General features: G+C 38.9%; 1 protein-coding gene across 2 annotated transcripts; it reads right to left on the minus strand.

The window, feature by feature from the left end:
• Positions 1 to 829: 829 nt before the first annotated feature.
• On the minus strand, positions 830 to 19,994 carry LOC141469172 (coagulation factor XI-like). 2 transcript variants are annotated; one of them, XM_074154548.1, is made up of 18 exons: positions 19,951 to 19,994; positions 19,041 to 19,069; positions 17,622 to 17,690; positions 17,418 to 17,460; positions 16,777 to 16,835; positions 13,944 to 14,106; positions 13,154 to 13,260; positions 11,295 to 11,454; positions 10,599 to 10,708; positions 8,694 to 8,853; positions 7,796 to 7,905; positions 7,541 to 7,700; positions 7,301 to 7,416; positions 6,402 to 6,576; positions 4,281 to 4,456; positions 3,880 to 3,975; positions 2,399 to 2,538; positions 830 to 985 (listed from the first exon to the last, which is right to left on the minus strand). In XM_074154548.1, exons 1-18 carry the CDS (start codon positions 19,992 to 19,994, stop codon positions 830 to 832), a joined length of 2,073 nt encoding a protein of 690 aa, XP_074010649.1. The 2 variants fall into 2 exon arrangements, with proteins under 2 accessions (XP_074010649.1, XP_074010650.1); XM_074154549.1 differs by lacking the exons at positions 16,777 to 16,835; positions 17,418 to 17,460; positions 17,622 to 17,690; positions 19,041 to 19,069; positions 19,951 to 19,994 and adding an exon at positions 14,183 to 14,318.
• Between the last annotated feature and the right edge of the window lie 437 nt (positions 19,995 to 20,431).

Here is a 20,431-nt window from a genome sequence, read left to right on the forward strand (position 1 = left end):
TGTTACCTGACACAAAATAAGGAGAAAGGATAAAAGGAAGAAAGGAGAAAAAGGAATAGAAAGCTCTTTCTTGAATCAAGAGGAGCTAAGGATCTGGAAAATGTAAATATATTGTGGCATAGACCAATGACATATGATATCTCTAAAGGGGATGATTCTTTAATCGACTTTCTGGATATTCTGCTTCAAGGGAAGTAGACCCACATTATAATTCTTATCACAAAACTTTTTACAGAAATTAGAATAATGAAAAATAAAGACAGTGCTGTTACCATACTTGCAAAATTGTTACTGAAGATTTTGCCAAGGTCTTCTCAGTTAGTACTGCCCCTTTTTTGGCTAATGCCCTAAGGAAACATGGTTTATACAACTGCATAAATTTCTCCCTGCCTCAGCTTCCCTTCCCCAAACCCCTTAGTAAGTTTGTAACTGGTTGGTCCATTTCAGCCAAATTCGGACAAAGAGACAAATCTCTGTTGCTGTGTCCACATCTCAGGAATCAGGAGCAGCTCCCAGGTCCACACATGCCCTGCAACCTCATCCACTCTCATTTAACGCTAGCAAGGACAGAAGAAATCAATGGTTCAAACTTACTCTCTTTTTTCTGCCAAATCAGTGACCACAGAGTTCATTTTTATTACTGCTTTTTATTTAGTAATGGCAAAGTTCATTCGTTCCTGCTTTTCTACTTTTTTAATCAAGTCTTTTACATCCCAGGACAACAAGAAGCACCATTTAAAAAAAAAAAAAAACCTTCATAAAATTCATCACGTTGCTTCCAGGGTCATGATTCCATGACATCCCCTTGAGTCAGTGGGTAACTCTCACGCTACGACGTTTTTTCTAAAATCCAGTCTGAATACTCGGCGACGTTGGTGTAGACCCCCGGCTGCCGGGGGCGAGCGCAGCCTTCGCCCCAGCTGGTGATGCCCACCAGGTACCAGACCTCCTCGTGCCTGCACGACAGCGGCCCCCCCGAGTCTCCCTGCGTCACAGGAGAAAGACAGAGCAGGCAAGGACCAGCTCTTGTCAGTACTTCTCTCTCAAAGCAAACCTTGATTAAAAGCAGCGTCATTCAGCGTTAACACCAGCGTGAGTGCCTAAATCTCAATTACTTTCACTTAAGGCTAATTAAGAGAGTAGTGAAGCAGATTTTCTGGTTTTGTAGTAAATTGACTTCTAAATACTTTCTAGTCATTGCAAATAATTTCCACTTCCTGTTAAGGTTCAAAACTACTGTGTTTCATTTGTTGGGTTTTTTTTTTTTTTAATTTATCTACATAGACATGATTTAAAGCCTAAAGAAGACTACGTGTGCAAGTGAGAAAAATACTAAATTTGCCATTATTTGGCAAATGACCTTGGTTTTAGTACACAACCCCCCCATTCCCTTCATGGCTTATCTTGTTTGAGTGACACTGTCCTCCCCTGGATAAAACACATCTCTGTTTTCTTTTCCTGTTCCTAATTGATCTTTCTGAACATAAGGTTCTCTAGTGTAGCTGTTGTGAGTTGTTGAAACAATAGCAAGTGCGTTATTTTTATAAAACAGCATCTCCATGTTCTGGTACACTGAATCAGACAAAGAAAGCTTAATTTGCATAGAGGAAAAATTACTTCCTAGCTCCAAGTATTTTTATTCCTAAGTCCTCAATACCAATCATAGCAACAGTAAAATTTAACATTAAAATGTCAACTGTTAAATGCTTAAAACGAAAATACTATATTTGGTAGAGAATTTAATCTTACTAATCAGACTATTTTCTTCTTACCTAAAATAACCCAGAATATTTAAATTAATGTAAGTGCATGAGTTTACACACAAGCAGAGAATTTGGCTCTCTGAACTCACACTGCTGTGACATTTTCAGTTCTAAGAACGAACAGAGCAATCTGCTCGAGTTGTCTTTAGTCTTCCTTCCCTGGGGAATTTTAATAGCATGGCTTGCACCCTCCCTTCTGGTTTGTACACAGTGGATGCTTTAAAATAAGCTTTCTTGTACTGTATTTAACGTCAAGAAATAAAAACCTCACATAGGAGACCAGCTTTTATTGGAGAAATGCTTTGACATATTATATTTGCTCTCTTTGGATTTCCGATACTCCAAAGGAATACTGTTTTATTCCCTAAATAGATTTTTATATATATAAATATATATGCGCACTCAGACTTCCTTATCCATACAATCTATCCCTAATGATTTCAATGTTACGTAAGAAACTTTTTGCATTTACCTTGATTTTCAGTGCTTTTGACATGCAAAAGTGACACGTTAATCAACAGCTCTATTGATAACCATATTTTTCTAATGACAAGTAAAAAATAATTACAGTATTCAATTATCTATTTGAAAAAAATGGTTGGAATATATAACTATATACTATTTCTTTTCATTACCTTACAAGCGTCCCTTCCACCTGCATCATAGCCAGCACAGATCACTTTGTCACCTATTCTGCGCCTCCGGTACCTTGCCTGGCATTCCTCTTTTGACATCAGGGGGACAGTGGCCTTCTGAAGAATATCTTCTACACGACCTATTGTAATAGGGGGTATCAACAGAGTAATGTTTGCTTCTAGCAAAATAAAAGTTAAAAACTAGAAATCCCTATACAGTGATATGACAAAGGTGGACGCCGTTGCTTTTAGAGTGTTGTTAGATGCTCATGACACAGATTTTCCTCTTTTTATGTGAACTGTCTGCTAATTTGAATGTTTCCATAGTGCCATTTTATGTCTCATGACTGGGCAAGTTTCAAAAGTCCCTTTTGATTTGCAATGAATCCTTGTGTAATTACGGCTTTCAGGACATTGGCCCTTGGAACTCGTCCTCCCATTAAGGTCTTTGCTTTGTGTTACTAACAGTTATTAAATAATCATGTGTTACAATAGGTTTGGAATCTCCCAGCTGCCAAACCTGTGCTGCACCATGCCCTAGTAGCTTACAGGATGGACAAAATTTGCAGATAGAGTAAATAAGAGTATTTGAGAGCAGACTTTTCTTAGAAATTAACAGAAGAAATTTGCCCATACAATACCTAACTAAATTTGTTCGATTTCACATTGAACTGTAGCCTTCAAATAGGAAGGGGTATAAAGGAAATTACACTATTTATTTCTGTGTGTGTGTGTATATATACACACACCCCTACTAATTACATATATAAATAAATTAATAAATACACATAAACCCAGACTTTTATAATTAACAGCTGTTTGGCCTACCTCCATATAAAATCAGAGGAGTTCAAATCCCATCTACTATCAAAATACAAAGGTCATTGGCATTGTTTATAATCAACCCTTGGAATCATAAAAGCAACATACTTCAATGTCCAATCTCTAAAGTCATATGAACAAAATCGCGTAAAAAAAAAAAAAAAAAAACCAACATGGGGCTTTTGCTGATTATAATTCAAAACCTCACAGCTCAGTGATAAGTCTGTTGGCTTTTTTCAACGGGGAGGACGAAAAGTAGAGTGCATTCCAGATATACACTGGGTTTTGGCAGCAGAATAAGCTAGAATCTGAGGAAATGTATTTGAGGGCTGTACAGGATATATTTAAGGTTGCATTCTTACATATTTTAAATTATCGAATCAAAAAATTTATAAAATCTAATTTTTGTGTCAGAGCATGGAGTTATTTAATAATAATTTCATATATTTTTCATATATGTTTTATGATGTCTTAATAGAAGTAGATTCTAATTAAGAATTATATTATAGTGCTAGCCAAATAGCAATAAGCCAAGATCATAGCAGAATTTTCTTTTAAAAAAGAAGGGGGGGTTCTTTTTTTTTTTTTTTTTTTTGAGTTTAGTAAACAACATAAATTTTGCAAATACAAGAACTCACTCTTTAAATACTTATCTGTACCTTTTTCTTTTCTGTAACCCCATCCAACCACCCAACAGTCGGTATAAAGTATGTTAGCATCTTCTTTCGATGGCAGGCAAATAGGTAGTTGAAGATCTAAAATATGATTAAAAATATTAGTTTGACCAGAGACAACTTCAACATTAAAGGGTTTTGTGGGCACCTACACAACCCCTGGTGACAGCCTCCATGTTATGCTTTGTCCCTTATAATATATATTGCTCCAGTCACATAAATAAAAGCCACCCATTTTCTTTTCAAAGCCAACAGAACGGGATTCTCCTCAAACCCCAGTAACCACACGTTAAAGGAAGCCAGCCCAGGTGTCATGCACTGCCATACCAACGCCAGCCCTACGTCATCCTTCACATTTCAGAATTCCTCTGCGATACACTACATACCAGTGAAATTCATAGGCTTATCAAGTTTCATTAAAGCAATGTCATATCCAGTCTGTGCGTATTTATACCGAGGGTGAACAATAATCTCTTCCACTTTGAAGAAGGGCGTATCCTCATTTATTTCTGATTGTTTTAAAATACCGGCATAAACACGCCAAATGTTGGGATTCTTACGACTGAGGGAAAAAGACAAACAGTCAGTCTGTGGCAAAAGATTTGCACTGATTTAGAGTTTGTGTGCAGGTGCCAACACCTTCTATTACTCCTGAGTGAACAACACTGAGGTCATTCTTTCATTTTTATTTTTACTTTCCACACTTTAACAAAACTAAGTGGTTTGCTTTATCCATTCCCTTCACTTCTCTTTCCTTCTGTTCCTCTTCCTATCTATATCTTCATTCACACATCAGTTTCCTCTCTCCTTTATGTTCAGACTCTCATTGTCCTGATCCTTCATCCTCCTTCCCCTTCTGTTGCCCTTATTTTCTCATTTTCTCTTCTCCTTTTTTATTTTTTTTTTTATCTTCAAGCATCTAATCTAAGCCCTGAAGAAATACATGAGATTCTTTCCATTCATTCCAACACAACATTTCTAGTAACCAAAATAGGGTTGGAAATATAAATTCAAGTCCTGTCTATTCAGACACTTATTATGAAAATGAAATTACTCACTAAAATAAATGTAAATAGAGTTTGGAAAGCGTGATATCATAGATCTATGTAAAAAGTTCCAGTTAATCTTCATGTTTCAACTTTACTTCAAGTAAGTTTTAAGGGATAGGTCATTGTGGTAGTGTACCATCAAGGCAGTCTAAAAATTTTGGTACATGCAATGAAGAAGATAAAAATCTAGTCCTAAATAAATTTTCCAACAATTCTGAATATTTTATATATATTTTCATAAACAATAAGTTAGACTTATTAATTTTCAATGAAAGTAGTCTTTTTTTTTTTATTTTTCAAGCATTTTCCCTTTGCTTTTTATAATACTGGTTACTTTTACATTGCATAGCAGGTAGAGAATTATATTCTTTATACGGGGGTTTTAGAGGGTTTAACCACCTTTATAAGGCTTGTCACTGGAGGCGAAATACTGCCAATATTATTCCACGCTAAAAAAATAACGGGTAACATACTACGCTGCTTGAGTAAAAGTGCCTGATTTCAGACCGTGTTGCTGGGTCAACACCCTCTTTGAAGCATTTTATGTTATCTGTCCCTTCTCTCCCATCAGGCTGAATAACAGCCTTACAATTCTAACTCTGTAAATGACAGAACAACCTGCTCTACAGGCGGTGACAATCTCACATGGGAAATTGATCACCTGCATGACAATTAAATCAGGTGTTTTCATGACCCAAATCTGATAGTATTTAACGGCCATTAACACTACGGACTATATGTGTTGCTGTAAATGAGCAATACCTTGGGTATTGGTTGCTCTAAATTTTGTTCATACAGCTGAAATCTGCATTAAAAATAAGGCATTAATTGAATGATTGATAAAATTTGAAAAAACAGAAAACAACCAAAAAAACCCAAACAAACAAAAAACCAAAAAAAAAAAACCAACAAAAAACTACTAAAGAAAAACCAGGACAACTGGGATCTGGATCTCAGGTACCAGAAGCAGTCTAAGGGGACCCCCCACAGAGGTTTACTTTGTGTCCTGGTCAAATAAATTGCAAATAAATCAGCAAACAACTTGCTGAGCACCCTGTTGCTGTAGCTTTCAGATTAGTACCATTTCTTAAGTACCAAGTTTATGAAATGGAATAACCCAGCAACAGATTCTCCTTGATAGATGATATGGTATTAAAGCAAGAAAAAGCTTATATCGCATGAGAATGTCTAAGTTTCTGCAGGTGTCTGGTGTCTGCTTTAAAACATCGTCTTCTAGATGCATTAAAATAATTTAGCATCAGTATTACAATACTATGTTACGAAGGGACAAAGTATAGAGTTCCAGTTAAGAATATGAATTGTCTACCTTAAAAGCTCACCCTTTGGTTATTTTACTCTAGTCCTCATTTTTACATTTCTAAAAGGTGGATCTCAACTTCTCTCACACACTGGATGAAATTTTTGGGTTTTATTTGTACATTGACATTTCAGCCTCACCTCATGATGCAGTGGGCAGCTGTAAGAATCCACCGGCTGCTGATGATGGAGCCCCCGCAGAGGTGTCTCTGACGAGACAACTTCACGTGCAAGCTGACTTGCCACGGCCACTCACCAGGGGAAGAGTCTGTCCCTCCCACGATCCTAATCGTTCTTGCAGAATGCTGCATGCACACTACAGAAATAATTCAAAACTGTGCTTAACGATAATTTGCACTCACCAATGGAAGTGAGACAACTGCGGACCCCTGAATAAGGACCGATCTACTGCAAAGAAGAGGATACATGACACGTTCTCATCCCTCATCACTCTTTAACTTCACAAGCCGTCCCATTTGGACAATGCAACCAATTCAATGCAACCAGTTTTATTTTTTTGAATTAAAAAATAAAGAGGTTTTGGCTTCCTGTACTGAAATTACTTAAGCACTGCCTCTTCTAGAATCACAGAATGGTTCGGGTTGGAAGGGACGTTAAAGATCATCCAGTTCCAACCCCCCTGCCATGGGCAGGGACACCTCCCACCAGACCAGGTTGCTCAAAGCCCCATCCAGCCTGGCCTTGAACACCTCCAGGGATGGGGCAGCCACAGCTTCTCTGGGCAGCCTGGGCCAGCGTCTCACCACATTCACAGGAAAGAATTTCTTTCCAATATCTGTTCTAAATCTCCCCTCTTTCAGTTTAAAACCATTACCCCTTATCCTACAGCTCCACTCCCTGAACAAGAGTCCCTCCCCGTCTCTCCTGTAGGCCCCCTTTAGGTACTGGAAGGCTGCTATAAGGTCTCCCTGGGGCCTTCTCTTCTCCAGGCTAAACCCCAGCTCTCTCAGCCTGTCCTCGTAGGAGAGGTTTCTCCAGTCCTCTGAGCATCACCTCTTCTACATGAAAGTTCTACTTACCAGTACTGGCTTTCTTTTTGCATAATCTTAGTGAGTATCCTGAGATCCTTCCTGGCCCGTGTACTATTTCCACTGGAGATCCATTCGAGGACATTCTTAGGTGACACTCACACTTTCTGCCAATGAATTAACGCAGATTCAGTTAGTACTTTTGATGCGGAAGGCATACGTTGCCCCCTCCCCAAGTCTGCAGAATCATTATTTCAGCAATCTTTAAACATTTTAAAAAATGTGTCTCACCTTTCCTCATTGCATGAATCTTGGAGGGGAAAGTAGGTAAAAAATTGGCAGCGGATCACATCAGTGCAAACCTGCTGACAGGCTCGGTGTCCTTTAGTATAAGTGACATTGAGTTCCTCTCCCAAAAAATTCATATGCGTGTAAGTGCGAGAATTGCAGGCTGCGAGAATGAATGCATTCCAAGCACCAGAAATTAATTAGTCTATTAATTTGATTAATTCAAAATTAGTATTTTTATTGTAATTTATTGTTTACCAGGAAAGGATCTTCTGCAATTTAGGAGACTAAAGCCGGATACAGCATTTTCTTGTGATGTAAGTGCCTCTGGTATCCCACTTGTTGATGTCTTCAGAAGGCAAAGATTTCTAAAATGAAAATTTTTTTACAATAACTAAATCTGTTCTCACATCTTAAAATTGAGGGGGTTTAGGTACTGCTAAGGGAAGGTTCTTCCTTAAATGTGTTTTTTCCCCCAAGTTTCTATCTGTAAAAGTATTTCATATGAAAATGCACTATTTCACACTAAATTTGTAGAGAGGGCTTCAGCAGTTTTATGAAATAACATATGACTGTACTACTAGTGATAGTACAGTATTTATACATTTGTAGATGAGGTGACTTTAGATGATGTATGCCATCTCAGTTTTGCTTCTCTCTGAAATTCCTTTAAAACTTCATTCTTTTTTTTTTTTTTTTGCATGGTATGTAGATTTTTAATTATTCTCACTGCTAAGTATGAAAGAAGGAAGTTCAGCGGAAACATTTTTTTAAAAATGTTAACTTTATCAAAAATCTTTTTAAGTAAGTAGCAATACTGCTAGGAAACAGATGCCTCTTTTGATAAATTCATAAAATGCAGCTTTAAGTCATTTAAGCAACCTGGAGGCTCACTGTCTCTTTGATGTATATAATTATCTTCAGATTAACACCAGATACGCAGCTGCAATACTAAACCCCGATCATGCTGGAGAACAGATGAAATGCCCATAAGAAATTATAAACTTATGGATACAAGACATAAAAAGCTGTGCTTTACTGAAACTAAGCTTTTAAATAAAATTTCCCCAATTATTAAAAAATAGTGGTTGAAAAAGACCATGTGCTTTTTTTTTTTTTAAAAAATATACTTAGAGAGTTAAAGTTAAATATTCACCTTTGGGATTCTATTTGCCATTCCCTGGTAAAGAATGTAAAGAACAAGCACTTTGGAAAATATGTACAAATAGTTTGGCAGACAGACATATCGGGAGTGAAAAAGCTTGTAATATTCATTCCTGAAAATTCTTGATCTTCAAAAATGTCCATTTTGCAATCTGTATTAAACAAGAACAAAATATCAAAATGCCAAGTATTTAATTATGAACAGAAAGATAAAATCACATTTTAACCAAGGATTATTTCTCAAGAACATTTTTTTAGTGTGTAAATTCATGGTGAGGACTACTGAGGAGGGATAAGGTTGATATAGAGAAGAAAAATGATAGAATTTTAGAATAATGTTAAAATGTTAGAATACAGATTTTCTAACCTAATAGGAAGGCTTTAAATTAGGAACAGTAGAGATCAATGTACAAATCCACAGTTAGGAATAAATCATGGTAATCTAGGCAAAACCTAAAATAATTAAGGTAATGGGTATATCTAAGAGGATCATGAGAAGACTAGGAGAAAAATAATGGGATGATCCTCTTAAGACTTTATTAAATGCTATTTGAAAAGCAGGCAGAGTAATGTACGGTCTGCCCTCTGACATGACCAAAATAACATAACAGGCTTGGCAGGATAATTCACACCACCAGACCACGGATAGAGAAGCTACAGGAAGCACCAGCATGTTTAGAAAGAGAAGAAGGAGTTGCCTTCACCAAAGATATACTTGAAATCCTCATTAAAATCCTAGTGCAACAATATAAAGAAGGAAAAATGAAGCACCAGCACGGAGGATGTTCCTCGTAATTATCGAGCTGTAAAGACAGTAAAAACAGTGAAATGATGCAAAGCACAGGGCTTGGTGGCAGCAGAGAATTTCGGCTTTTGAGAAAGCACAACAGCCAAGTGGACACTACCCAAGGAGTTACAGAAACACACTGGGAACATCTTCCTACAGAAATGGAAAAACAGTAAAAGGGAGAGGTAGAGCTTTATGCGACTCCTTAATTTGATGAGGTTTTCAAAAAACAAAAAACATAAGCATGAAAGGACAACAATACTGGACAGCAATTAGACAATAACAACAGCAGAAAAAAAAATAATCGGGAGACTAGAAAAAAAGGGTCAATTAGCTCTGACAATTAGTAGGTAGGCCCCCTAAAAAAATGTGTTTTATATGTTAAAAATGTGATTTAAATCTGTTAAAAATGTGATTTATATGGGAAAACTAGATTATCTTAAGGCTGTATGGAAGCAGAACAACATCGCCATTAAGAAGGGAGAATACCAGACAGCAAGATAAGGTGGAGGTAAAATTAAAAAAAAAAAAAAAAAAGTGAAAGATGATTCAATTGAGAATAAGAAGGTATAATGCAAACTGTTTGATCTTGCACTCTTGAGAGTTTTGCCTGAGTAATGATTGCAGGAATAAGCACATACACTACTTTCATCACAAATCACCCACAAAACACAGAATACAACCCTTCATATTAGCCAGTTGTATTAGAAAGCTGCAGGCCTTCACTAAACCTAAGTGCATACAAAGTATACGAACAGACTTTAGAAAGCTTTATATTCTGCTTGATCTTTGACTTTGATGGGATTTTATCTTTCATTTCTGTATCCACGGTACAAAGATAACATGCAATTTCGTCAATCTAATCTTACAAAAGCATTCTTCAGATCTTCAAAGCAGGCAACTGGTTTTGTAAGACAAATAATAAAAATGGAAAAATTAAAAAGACCCGAACCTCCTTGTGCCTGAGAGTACTAACTATATTTGCAAGGATAAGTTTATATTAGAATTCTTTTACATAATGTAGCATTTATACTTGTCCAAGATAGACTGCACCTCATCATCCATAACCCTTAAATCTAAATGGAATCAGCAGAGATTTTAATTAGTTACCTATTTCAGAAAGCTGACACGGCTTTAAAGAGAATCCAGACACAACCTCATCGAGCACCTTTATGCTGGTTGGAGTTCCTACGCTGGTATGTTTCAAGAAGCATTTTTTACTGAGTGACAAAGAATAAAGAAAGCGGTAAGACAACAGTCCATCTTCCTTGGTCGACACCATCCTCCTGGTCCCATAATTCCCAGCATGGTGCGTGTTCTAGCCGAGGGCCAGAGCAATCTCCAATCTCCAAAACAATCTTCAAATGAGAAACAGAGTTCGCTGAACAATGTTTAACTTGTAAAATGGAGCAGATTAACGCCTCAAAAATAGTCCTCTTGCAAATGAAAGAATTTCTCTGGCTGCTCTGACGATGTTAATTTTCAGAGTAATACACAGAGTAAGATTTAACAGAGCAATATGCTGCACCCCTACCAATGTCATTTGCATTTCAATATCTCCAAAAGATTTTTAATATTTTTTTTTTCAGTGCTGTGATAATCAAGTTTGTCTTTCTCACGGATGGACAAATGAAAGCTAATTTACTACAGACCTTTTCCCGTCTGTAAGTTTGAATAAACATTGCAAGGATGACAAATCAAGGCAAAATTATTTCCTTGAACAAATTCTCTCACCTTAGATTGCTCTGAGATTTACTCTACTAAAGCACAGCGCTGTCCAAGGAGAGGGATCAAACCTGTATTTACCGAAAGCTTGCATTGTGAAATGTTTCTGAGGCATACGTGAAAAAATGACAATGGTTGGCATTGGTACATCTTTTTTGACACTCTTGATAGCTGTCAGCCGTAGCAACATCATAAATTTTCCCTTCCATATCCAGTCCTATGTGGACATCTGGGCTGCAAGCTGTGAAAAAAGAGAGACCCAAGTTCTGAAAACATGCTTCTGTTCATTTCCTCACCCTGCACCCTAAACTGCCCAAAAGACAGCAGTTCATATGCCCTCATAATCCAGATTCCACATTCCATACTCACTTCAGTTACATTATACTTCACATATACTTCTAGGAACAAGATCAGAAGTGTCAGTGTAGTACAGTACCACGGAGGAAAAAACTGGCTGACAGTGCCTTTGCCTACACGAGAGAGGAGCTCTAACCACCGTGGCTGAGCCCATGATGACATTAATCAAAGCAAGAACTCAGGATTAATCCTAAAACATACTTTCCCATTTCCAAATTCATAGAGCAATTTAAAAGGCAAATTCTGTCCTCATAAGCAACAGACATCTCCCATTTAAGGCAGGAGATTGAACTCACACTCCACTGAGGGAGAACGAGGACTGTGGGGTGAGGAACAGCTTTCCCCTGTGCAGGATGCAAGTTTTTGTAGAATCATAGAATGGTTGGAGTTGGAAGGGACCTTCAAGATCATCTAGTTCCAACCCCCCTGCCCTGGGCAGGGACACCTCCCACTAGACCAGGTTGCTCAAAGCCCCATCCAACCTGGCCTTGAAGATCTGCCTCGTGGTCAGTGGAGTTTCTTCAGAGAACACAAGCCGGCCAACCATTAGTGGGTTTTTTAACATATATGGGTAGATTTTCATTTTAGTGACATTTGTCTCATTCTAGAGTAACTCCAGTGATATCAGCTAGTCTGTATAGCGTAAAGAAAAACATCCCACTGAAATCTATTTTGCTGGGTCAAAGCTACTCAAATATAACTGTGACGGGATGTTTGCAGGAAAGGGCTTTTACAAGTCCTGACTGCTCTGAAAGGCAAGTGGCAACCAAAAGCAAGCACAACTTTTTTTGTCAATAGCTGCAATGGACAACTTGCATAAATTAAGACCCATTTAGCCCTGGCATATTGGGGAGCTATGCCAATAAAACTAAAGAATTAGCCTGACATCCATAAGACATTATTCAGCCTCAAAGTCAGGGACTGAATAAATATATTCTTCCTTACTCTGTTTTTCTGCAATACCATGCTATGCTTAAAGCTGCTCTCCTCTTAATAAAATCATTATGATGGTGCAAGTTTAAAACATATTTAAAACAACACATTTGATAGCCTTTAAACACGCCTGCTGATAACTCCCAGGTATGGCATGCTGACACTAAGACTCTGTGCCTTGCACGCATACACTAAAAGATGGAGCTGCTAATAAATTATTACAGAGAATCATGAAGGTAGAACCACCATGACTATGCACCTCTGCTTTGCTGGGCATCTGCTCTACAGAGCTATAGAGCGGGGTCACACAGACCTTACGAGCAGCTTGCTGGAGGGGAATTGTTGTAGTAAATGAATCTTTGGCACTGGAGCTATCAGTTAAAGCCTGTGCTCCCATCTGCCTCTGGCAAAGCAGTGACCGGAGGAGGATAATTTTCAAGTTACCTCATCTGGGGAGCCTCGGTGGTGGACAGTTGGGGCTGAAATGGAAGATTTTGTCAACCGTGTTTGAAAGAAATCTGGCAAAGGTCGTACAAATCACTGCTTGGCTGCTTCTCTAATTCTATTCCTGTTTTCAAAATGCCGTTTATCTAACATCTGCTACATGACACAGAGCCTAACATTCATACACGTCAATAACCATATCTTACCACTAATTTGGATGTTGCACTGTTTTAAGGAATGTCCAGAGACAGCTCCTTCCATATCCACCTTCGGCAGCATTTCTGTATCGCTGTCTTTTAAGTAGCAGGAAAACCTGTGTTTCAAAACGCAGCAGCAGGTCACAGCTTTTGCAGTACAGCACAGTCCTTCCTAATTGCTTCTCGGGCGAAATGCAGGCTGTCCAATATCCCTCAACATTGAAATTTAGACAAGAAGTGCAATTTGGAGAACGAGAGGGTAGGGCTGCCTCTGCTTTGTTGGCCCTGGTGCATTTGGTGGCAGGTGAGAATAGACAGTGTTTGTGGGAGCTCCAGGAGGTCGCGTTAAAGCAAGAAGCACAGCCCAGGGTTTGGAGGACAGAAATGTTCTGGGCATAGAGAGGGAGGAGAGCCTCATCCTCTCATGCTATTGATGTCCTTAATTGGGAGAAAAATATGCTGGGGGGTGTGGGGAGCAGTAGAGGGGACCACTGGACACGTGAGATAGCTCACATTGTCCCTCAACATTAAACGCGTGGTATGGAGGAAGGGTGGACAGTCAGTTTGGCTTCCTTGGAAGGGTTGGCATGCGAGTGTGAAAGACTGGACATTGCCAAATTTAATCTTTCAAATGTAAGCAAATCCTCTTTTAAATCACCTGTTTTAAAGATATAAGACATTGTTTTCCTGAATGAATCCTGAAGCCTTCCCTGTATGCCCGTTTTCTGTCAAAATGTTACTGAATTCCTATAATTACCACAGGAAACCAGCAAAAGCCACACAAATATGAACATTTTACCTTTTTTCAGGATCTTCAGTCCATGTCACTGGCAAATAGGTGAAGAGCAGACAGGTGGGATGGTAAGTACACACTACTTGGCAGTAATTGGCACTCGGTGTGAAAACCGTAGTGAGGTCTCCTCCTTGGAAATATGTATTTTCATAGACCTGAGTCACACATTCTGATGCAGAATAACAAAATGCATAAATTATTAGAGATGGGAGTGCGCACGGTTCACCAGGAGAGGGTGAAGCCACCGCTCCTCTTTGTCATTGACCTTGCTTTTAAGACAGTCCTTTGGCAGGAGAAGAGGGTGAGTAGTACAGCTCCTCCAAGAGTTTTGTCGTTGCTCTCAAGCAGAAATAAAACTCTCTGGGGCGTCTTCTGCCCCATACCCGATGCTGGAGTAGGGCAGCTTGAGAGGAGACAGAAGCCCCAGCAGCAGGATGGGCCCCAAGGCAGACCTGCAGGGCAGAGAGGGAAGGGACCTACTCATGGCAGGTCTCAGGAGCAGCAGAAGCATCTTCCAAGGCAGAGCAGCAGTAAGAGGAAAACCAGAAGAAAGAAGTGCAGGGACCAAAAAGAGTTAGAAACTTGTATGTGAAGACAGTCCTGTTTTGTTTAGGGATGCTCTGAGGCCAGATTCAGAGGTGGTGCCACCATCCATAGTTTCACAGCATTTTATAAACCTTCTGCTCCCTCATAATCCACCTCGAACCCTATCTGACTTGCTTCACAACAAAGAAAATACTGTTACAGTAGTGTCACAGGAACTGTCTATAATAAAAATGAGCTCAACTACTGCTTTGCTTTTTCTTTTTTCTTTTTTTTCTTAGCTAAAAGACAAAGACTAAATACAGTGTTTTTACAGAACGGGAGGAAACCCAACCGAAAACATTTTATGTAGCTGCTTAATCTGTTACTATAGAGCCATCATGCTATATCAAAAGCTATTTAAAATGAAAACAAATGGAACTGTCACAGTGGATTTCACAGTCTTAAAATACTACAAGTGGATTTTATTTGTTAATGTGTTTATAAGTGATGCTTAAGGAATTCTGTGTTTCCTGCACATAGGCAAAACATATAATTTACCAAAAAAAAAAAGTAAGAAACTATTAGATGTAAGTGCAAGATATGCTAATGTCTAAAGGTAATTTCTTGTTAACACAAAATTTGTACTTTATAAACAACCAGAATATTATGGTGTATATGCTTTCATGAGCTTTCTTTAAAAAATTGGTATTTCTTATTCTCAGTAGAGTTCCTTTGGCCAACTTTGTCATTAACAGAAAAGCCTTTTCTATTACTGAGAGCACTCTAAGTGAATTTTAAAGGCAAAATGAAAGTATCTCTTTCTGTATCTTAAGCTCTGCAGAGAGACCTAGATAGATTGGATCATTGGGCCAAAATCAATGGCATGAGTTTCAACAAGGGCAAGTGCCAGGTTCTGCACTTGGGCCACAACAACCCCGTGCATTGCTACAGGCTTGGGGAAGTGTGGTTGGAAAGCTGCCTGGAAGAAAGAGACCTGGGGGTTCTAATTGCCAAGCGGCTGAATATGAGCCAGCAGTGTGCCCAGGTGGCCAAGAAAGCCAATGGCATCCTGGCTTGTATTAGAAATAGCGTGACCAGCAGAAGTAGGGAGGTGATTGTCCCCCTGTACTCAGCACTGGTGAGGCCACACCTGGAGTATTGTGTCCAGTTTTGGGCACCTCAGTACAAGAGAGATATCGAGGTGCTGGAGCGAGTGCAGAGGAGGGCAACGAAGCTGGTGAAGGGCCTGGAAAACAAATCATATGAAGAGCGGTTGAAGGAGCTGGGACTGTTTAGTATGAGGAAGAGGAGGCTGAGGGGAGACCTCATCACTCTCTACAACTACTTGAAAGGACACTGCAGAGAGGTTGGTGCTGGTCTCTTCACACAGGTAACTAATGACAGAACGAGAGGGAACGGCTTCAAATTCCAACAGGGTAGGTTTAGACTGAACATTAGGAAAGAATTTTTCACAGAAAGAGTGGTCGGGCATTGGAATAGGCTGCCCAGGGAGGGGGTTGAGTCGCCATCCCTGGATGTGTTTAAGAGACGTTTAGATGTGGTGTTGGGGGATATGATATAGGGGAGAACTTTGTAGTGTAGGGTAGATGGTTGGACTCGATGATCCCAAGGGTCTCTTCCAACCTGGATGATTCTATGATTCTATCTGCTGTACCTGGCATTCTGGATCTTATTTGCCTTCTTCTAGTAACAATTAACACACACAAAAAAATCTGTTCATTCAGTAAAACTATGTACCGTGTAAAACTACGCCAGCTCTGAATATTTTAATTTAATAAAAATATGTTTCCAAGGGCTCAGAAACGTTCCAAGATTTTAGTTTTGCTGAAATTGTGATCCATGTAAACCCTTTCTTAGATAATACTACATTTATCAAACAGATCTTGCTAAAAAGCTGAGTTACCTAATTGTCCTCCGAGAGGACAGTTAATACATTACTGAACATAAACTTGTATTAGGCCTTAGTTAGAATTTATCAACACAGGGTGTTTTGCTAACTGAACAAAGTAAATCATTAACACAGACTGACACTGAAAAAAGGTACACAACCACTAACTTTCCAGTGTATCAAAGGAACCCTAAAAATCCTTTTACAATAAAACAATTGGTTCTGGGGTTATTCACGCTTATTGCAATAGTCTTTTGAGCCCCTGTGAGTTACCCAGACTTGACTGAGCACAACCCACAGCATCGAGACAGCGCTCTCGGGACCAGACTGCGGTTACTCATCATCTCCCCTTCTGGAAGAGCTGCGCTACTGTCAACCTATCTTAGGAATTATGCATTCACTTACCACTGTAAACGGAAGCAAGTAAGAAAATGAAATGAAAAGTGTGATAAATCCAAATCATCCTGAAAAAAACACAAAACCATTCTTTAAGATATGTTCCATAAAGGGTGCATAAGTTTTATGAAGTACTACAGGGCATATTACTGAATGATTTACAGGTGCACTGTTACGCCATTAACTCCAAATGACACAAAGAACTATAAATTACAGCTGTGAAATGCAGTTATGGCATATATAAAGAAACATAAAAGAACAAAAAAAAGTTTTGTCCTTTACTTATTGTTGCAAGAAGCAATAAAGCTTATAAGCACTTAGAGAATTTCTGCTTCATTTTACAGAAGAATATTTATTCTTGCTTAGACTGGGAGCAATATTCCACCAAAACGTCATTATTAATCCTGACTCTGCCCTGGTAGTTGAGTGGATACTATTCTCAAGGTAATAAACAAATGATTTACACTCACTGTTTCTGGTATATGTTATATAAATTTTAAATAATTTCTTTTTTTTTTTTACATGCTACAACTTAAGCGTTGAGAGAATCAAATAAATTAACCACACAACACAATCCATAAATAGATCGATACTGCCTCATTGCTATGAAAACCTTTCACTGAATATCAATTGCAATAATGATTACATACCTGAACATACAGTAGGTCTGGATGAATGGATAAGGTTTATGCTCTACATTAAAAAAAAAAACACAAAACCAAAAACCAACCAAACTCAAAAAACATAAACCCAAAAGTCAACAGTTTGTGTTAAATATTACTGTGCCTGCAATGCTAACTTATCTTTAGTATTTACTTTGAATGGGTACTCTTTCTGTCAATATTGTTACTGACCTTGGGCCACATTTTCGGAGCATACATCATCCAGACTGCACTGAAATCCACATCCAGAGTTTACGTCAGCTGAGCCTCTGCCCCCTGATGGCATTTTAAAATGAAAGAATCATAGAGAATTTAGGTTTGGAAGGGAGCTTTAAAGGCCACCAAGTTCAGTCCCCCTGCCATGAGCAGGGACATCTTGAACTAGATCGTGTTGCTCAGAGCCCCATCCAACCTGACCTTAAGTGTTTCCAGGGATGGGGCAGCACAACTTCTCTGGGCAACCTGGGCCAGTGTTTTACACCCTCAGTGTAAAGAATTTCTTCCTTATATCTAGTCTAAATCCACCTTCTTTTAGTTTAAAGCCATTACCCCCTTGCCCTATTGCTACACTCACTGATCAAGAGTCCCTCCCCATCTCTCCTGGAGCCCCTGGAGCAAGGTCTCCCCGGAGCCTTCTCTTCTCCAAGCTGAACACCCCAACTCTCTCAGCCTGTCCTCACAGCAGAGGGGCTCCAGCCCTTGGAGCATCTTCGTGGCCTCCTCTGGACCTGCTCAAACAGGTCCACGTCCTTCTGATGTTGGTGCCTCCAGAACTGGAGGCAGCACTGCAGGGGGTCTCCCCAGAGCAGAGCAGAAGGGCAGAATCCCCCCCCTCGCCCTGCTGGCCACGGGCAAATCCTATGTTCAGAACAGCCAGAGTATCTGTTACCAGCACAAGAAGTGACACGAGCAGGGAATGAGATTTGTCTCAAGAGTAAATCCTGAACTGGGGCTGGGGGTGGAACTCCCCATGAAATCAGTCTGACAAGTGACGCAGACCCAAGTTAATGACACCGCTATGAAACTACTGTAATTAAGGACAGAACCATCACCTATGTTTTCTTACTATTACACCATTTTCTTGAGGTTTTCCTTTGGCAAATAGAGACAGCTGTATTATCCAGCTACATATTCTGTGCTCTGTTTTCTTTAATATCAGTTCAAGTTCTTAGTCCCCCTTTTCAATACTCTGCAGAAATTATCCTGTCTATATCTTCCAAGTAGTTCTTACTGTAGCCCTTTCTACACTCCTATTTTGTTGTTAGGTGCGACTAATAAGCCAGGAAAAAAAACCTGTTTGCAGATAGATGAAATGTAAATGCAACAACAAGAAGTCAAACTTAGTTTACAGCTGATCCAAAACAATTGTTTTGATTTCCTCAATTCTTTTTAACTTGTGTAACCAAAGCAAAATAAATTTCAAACTAAAAAAAAATTGCCAAAGGGATAGCTCTTCCCTCCTCCACCCCCTTTTTCCTCTTTTCTTTTAGACTGAATATGCTGGAAAGACAGATACATATGGCCTGCTTAAAAAAAAAAATCTAGATCAAAACATTTCACCCAGCTGTGACCCTTTTGAACATCTTGATGATTGAAATGATCCTCCACGACTTTTCTGCCAGCAAGGTCTCCAAATCCTCCTTACAGTGGAAGAACTGTCTCAAAAAAGTCTTCATGCTCTCCTGTGCATCAGTTTGCTTTGCCCTGACATACTCGTAGGAGAGGACTCGGTACAGCAGCTTTCATTTTTATGTGCTTTTTACTGTTTTGAGTGTGTAACGGTGACAAGGGAGAGCACTGAAAGGCTTTGCTGCAAAACACATTGATTATTCCTGTAGCATGAAGTGTTTTGAGGCCAAGATGCCTGTACAGCTCTGACCTTCATCTCGGCAGAGGAGATTTTCTGTTGGCCATGGGGTGTAGAGTTATCATGGGATTACAGCTCTGGGAAAGCATTCCACACTGTCCCTAGCCACCACCGTGGAAGCCTTTCTGTGTAACCTCAGGTGTGTCGCTTAGTATCTCTTTTCTCATCTATAAAATGATGATGATCATTTGTACTTCTGGAAAAATGATCACCTTCACTTCAAATTACAGAATTTTCATATTCCTGAAAGTAATCACAAAAACTATCATGTATATGAATATTTATAAAATAAACATGCTGAATTTATACACTTTTCCAATACTCAACCTGTGTAGTATTCAATTCAAATAATTATTTTTCCTTTTTTTGTGTGTGCACATTTCACTTGGTGACACAAAAGGATTATAACTTCTCTCCAAAGACTCCCAATTCCTTCACTTTTCTTGTCTTCTCTGGGCTTTCCAGCTCAGGTATTGTGTAGTGTTATGCCAGCTCATCACTGTCCTATTAAAAAACAAAATGAAATAAACCCAAAACCCAACCCCACGCTTCTGGAAAAATAAGGCATGCAGTTCAAATAGACCAACAAACAGAGCAGATTCGTCATAAATTTCACCAAGATCACGTGCCTCATCATACAATATGCAGTCATACCCATTCATCACAAGCTTCTGTAAAATTTCATTTCTATACTCCATTACCTCTTTTAGAAATTTGTCTCAGAAAAAGGAATCTTTTGGTGATGGTTGTTTCATAAGCAAACTTGGGGGAAAAAAAAAAAAAAAAAAAAAACTTTCTTAAAGCAGCAGTTCTCAAATTTATATATCACACTCCTTCCAAAAGCATACATCATTTTAACTACTACATCTATATGGGAATCAGTTGGAATTGATGGTGAAGCTGAGAAATAAGGCAGCAATGCTATTCAGAGAGAATCACAATGATGACACTCACTTTGGAAAATAAATGCATTTTCTTTCAGTGGGCCTGCTCCTCACATGACAAATGCTCCTGTTTACAGCGCTGCGCCCTTGCTCAAATCAACAGAGTTGTACTTCTGTACAGAGAAAAGAATGTGTTACCAACTCTATGTTCCTGAATTATTGTTTATTATATTATAGGACATATTATAAAA

This window comes from Numenius arquata, chromosome 10 (genome assembly GCF_964106895.1).
Source record: "Numenius arquata chromosome 10, bNumArq3.hap1.1, whole genome shotgun sequence".
Taxonomy (NCBI): domain Eukaryota; kingdom Metazoa; phylum Chordata; class Aves; order Charadriiformes; family Scolopacidae; genus Numenius; species Numenius arquata.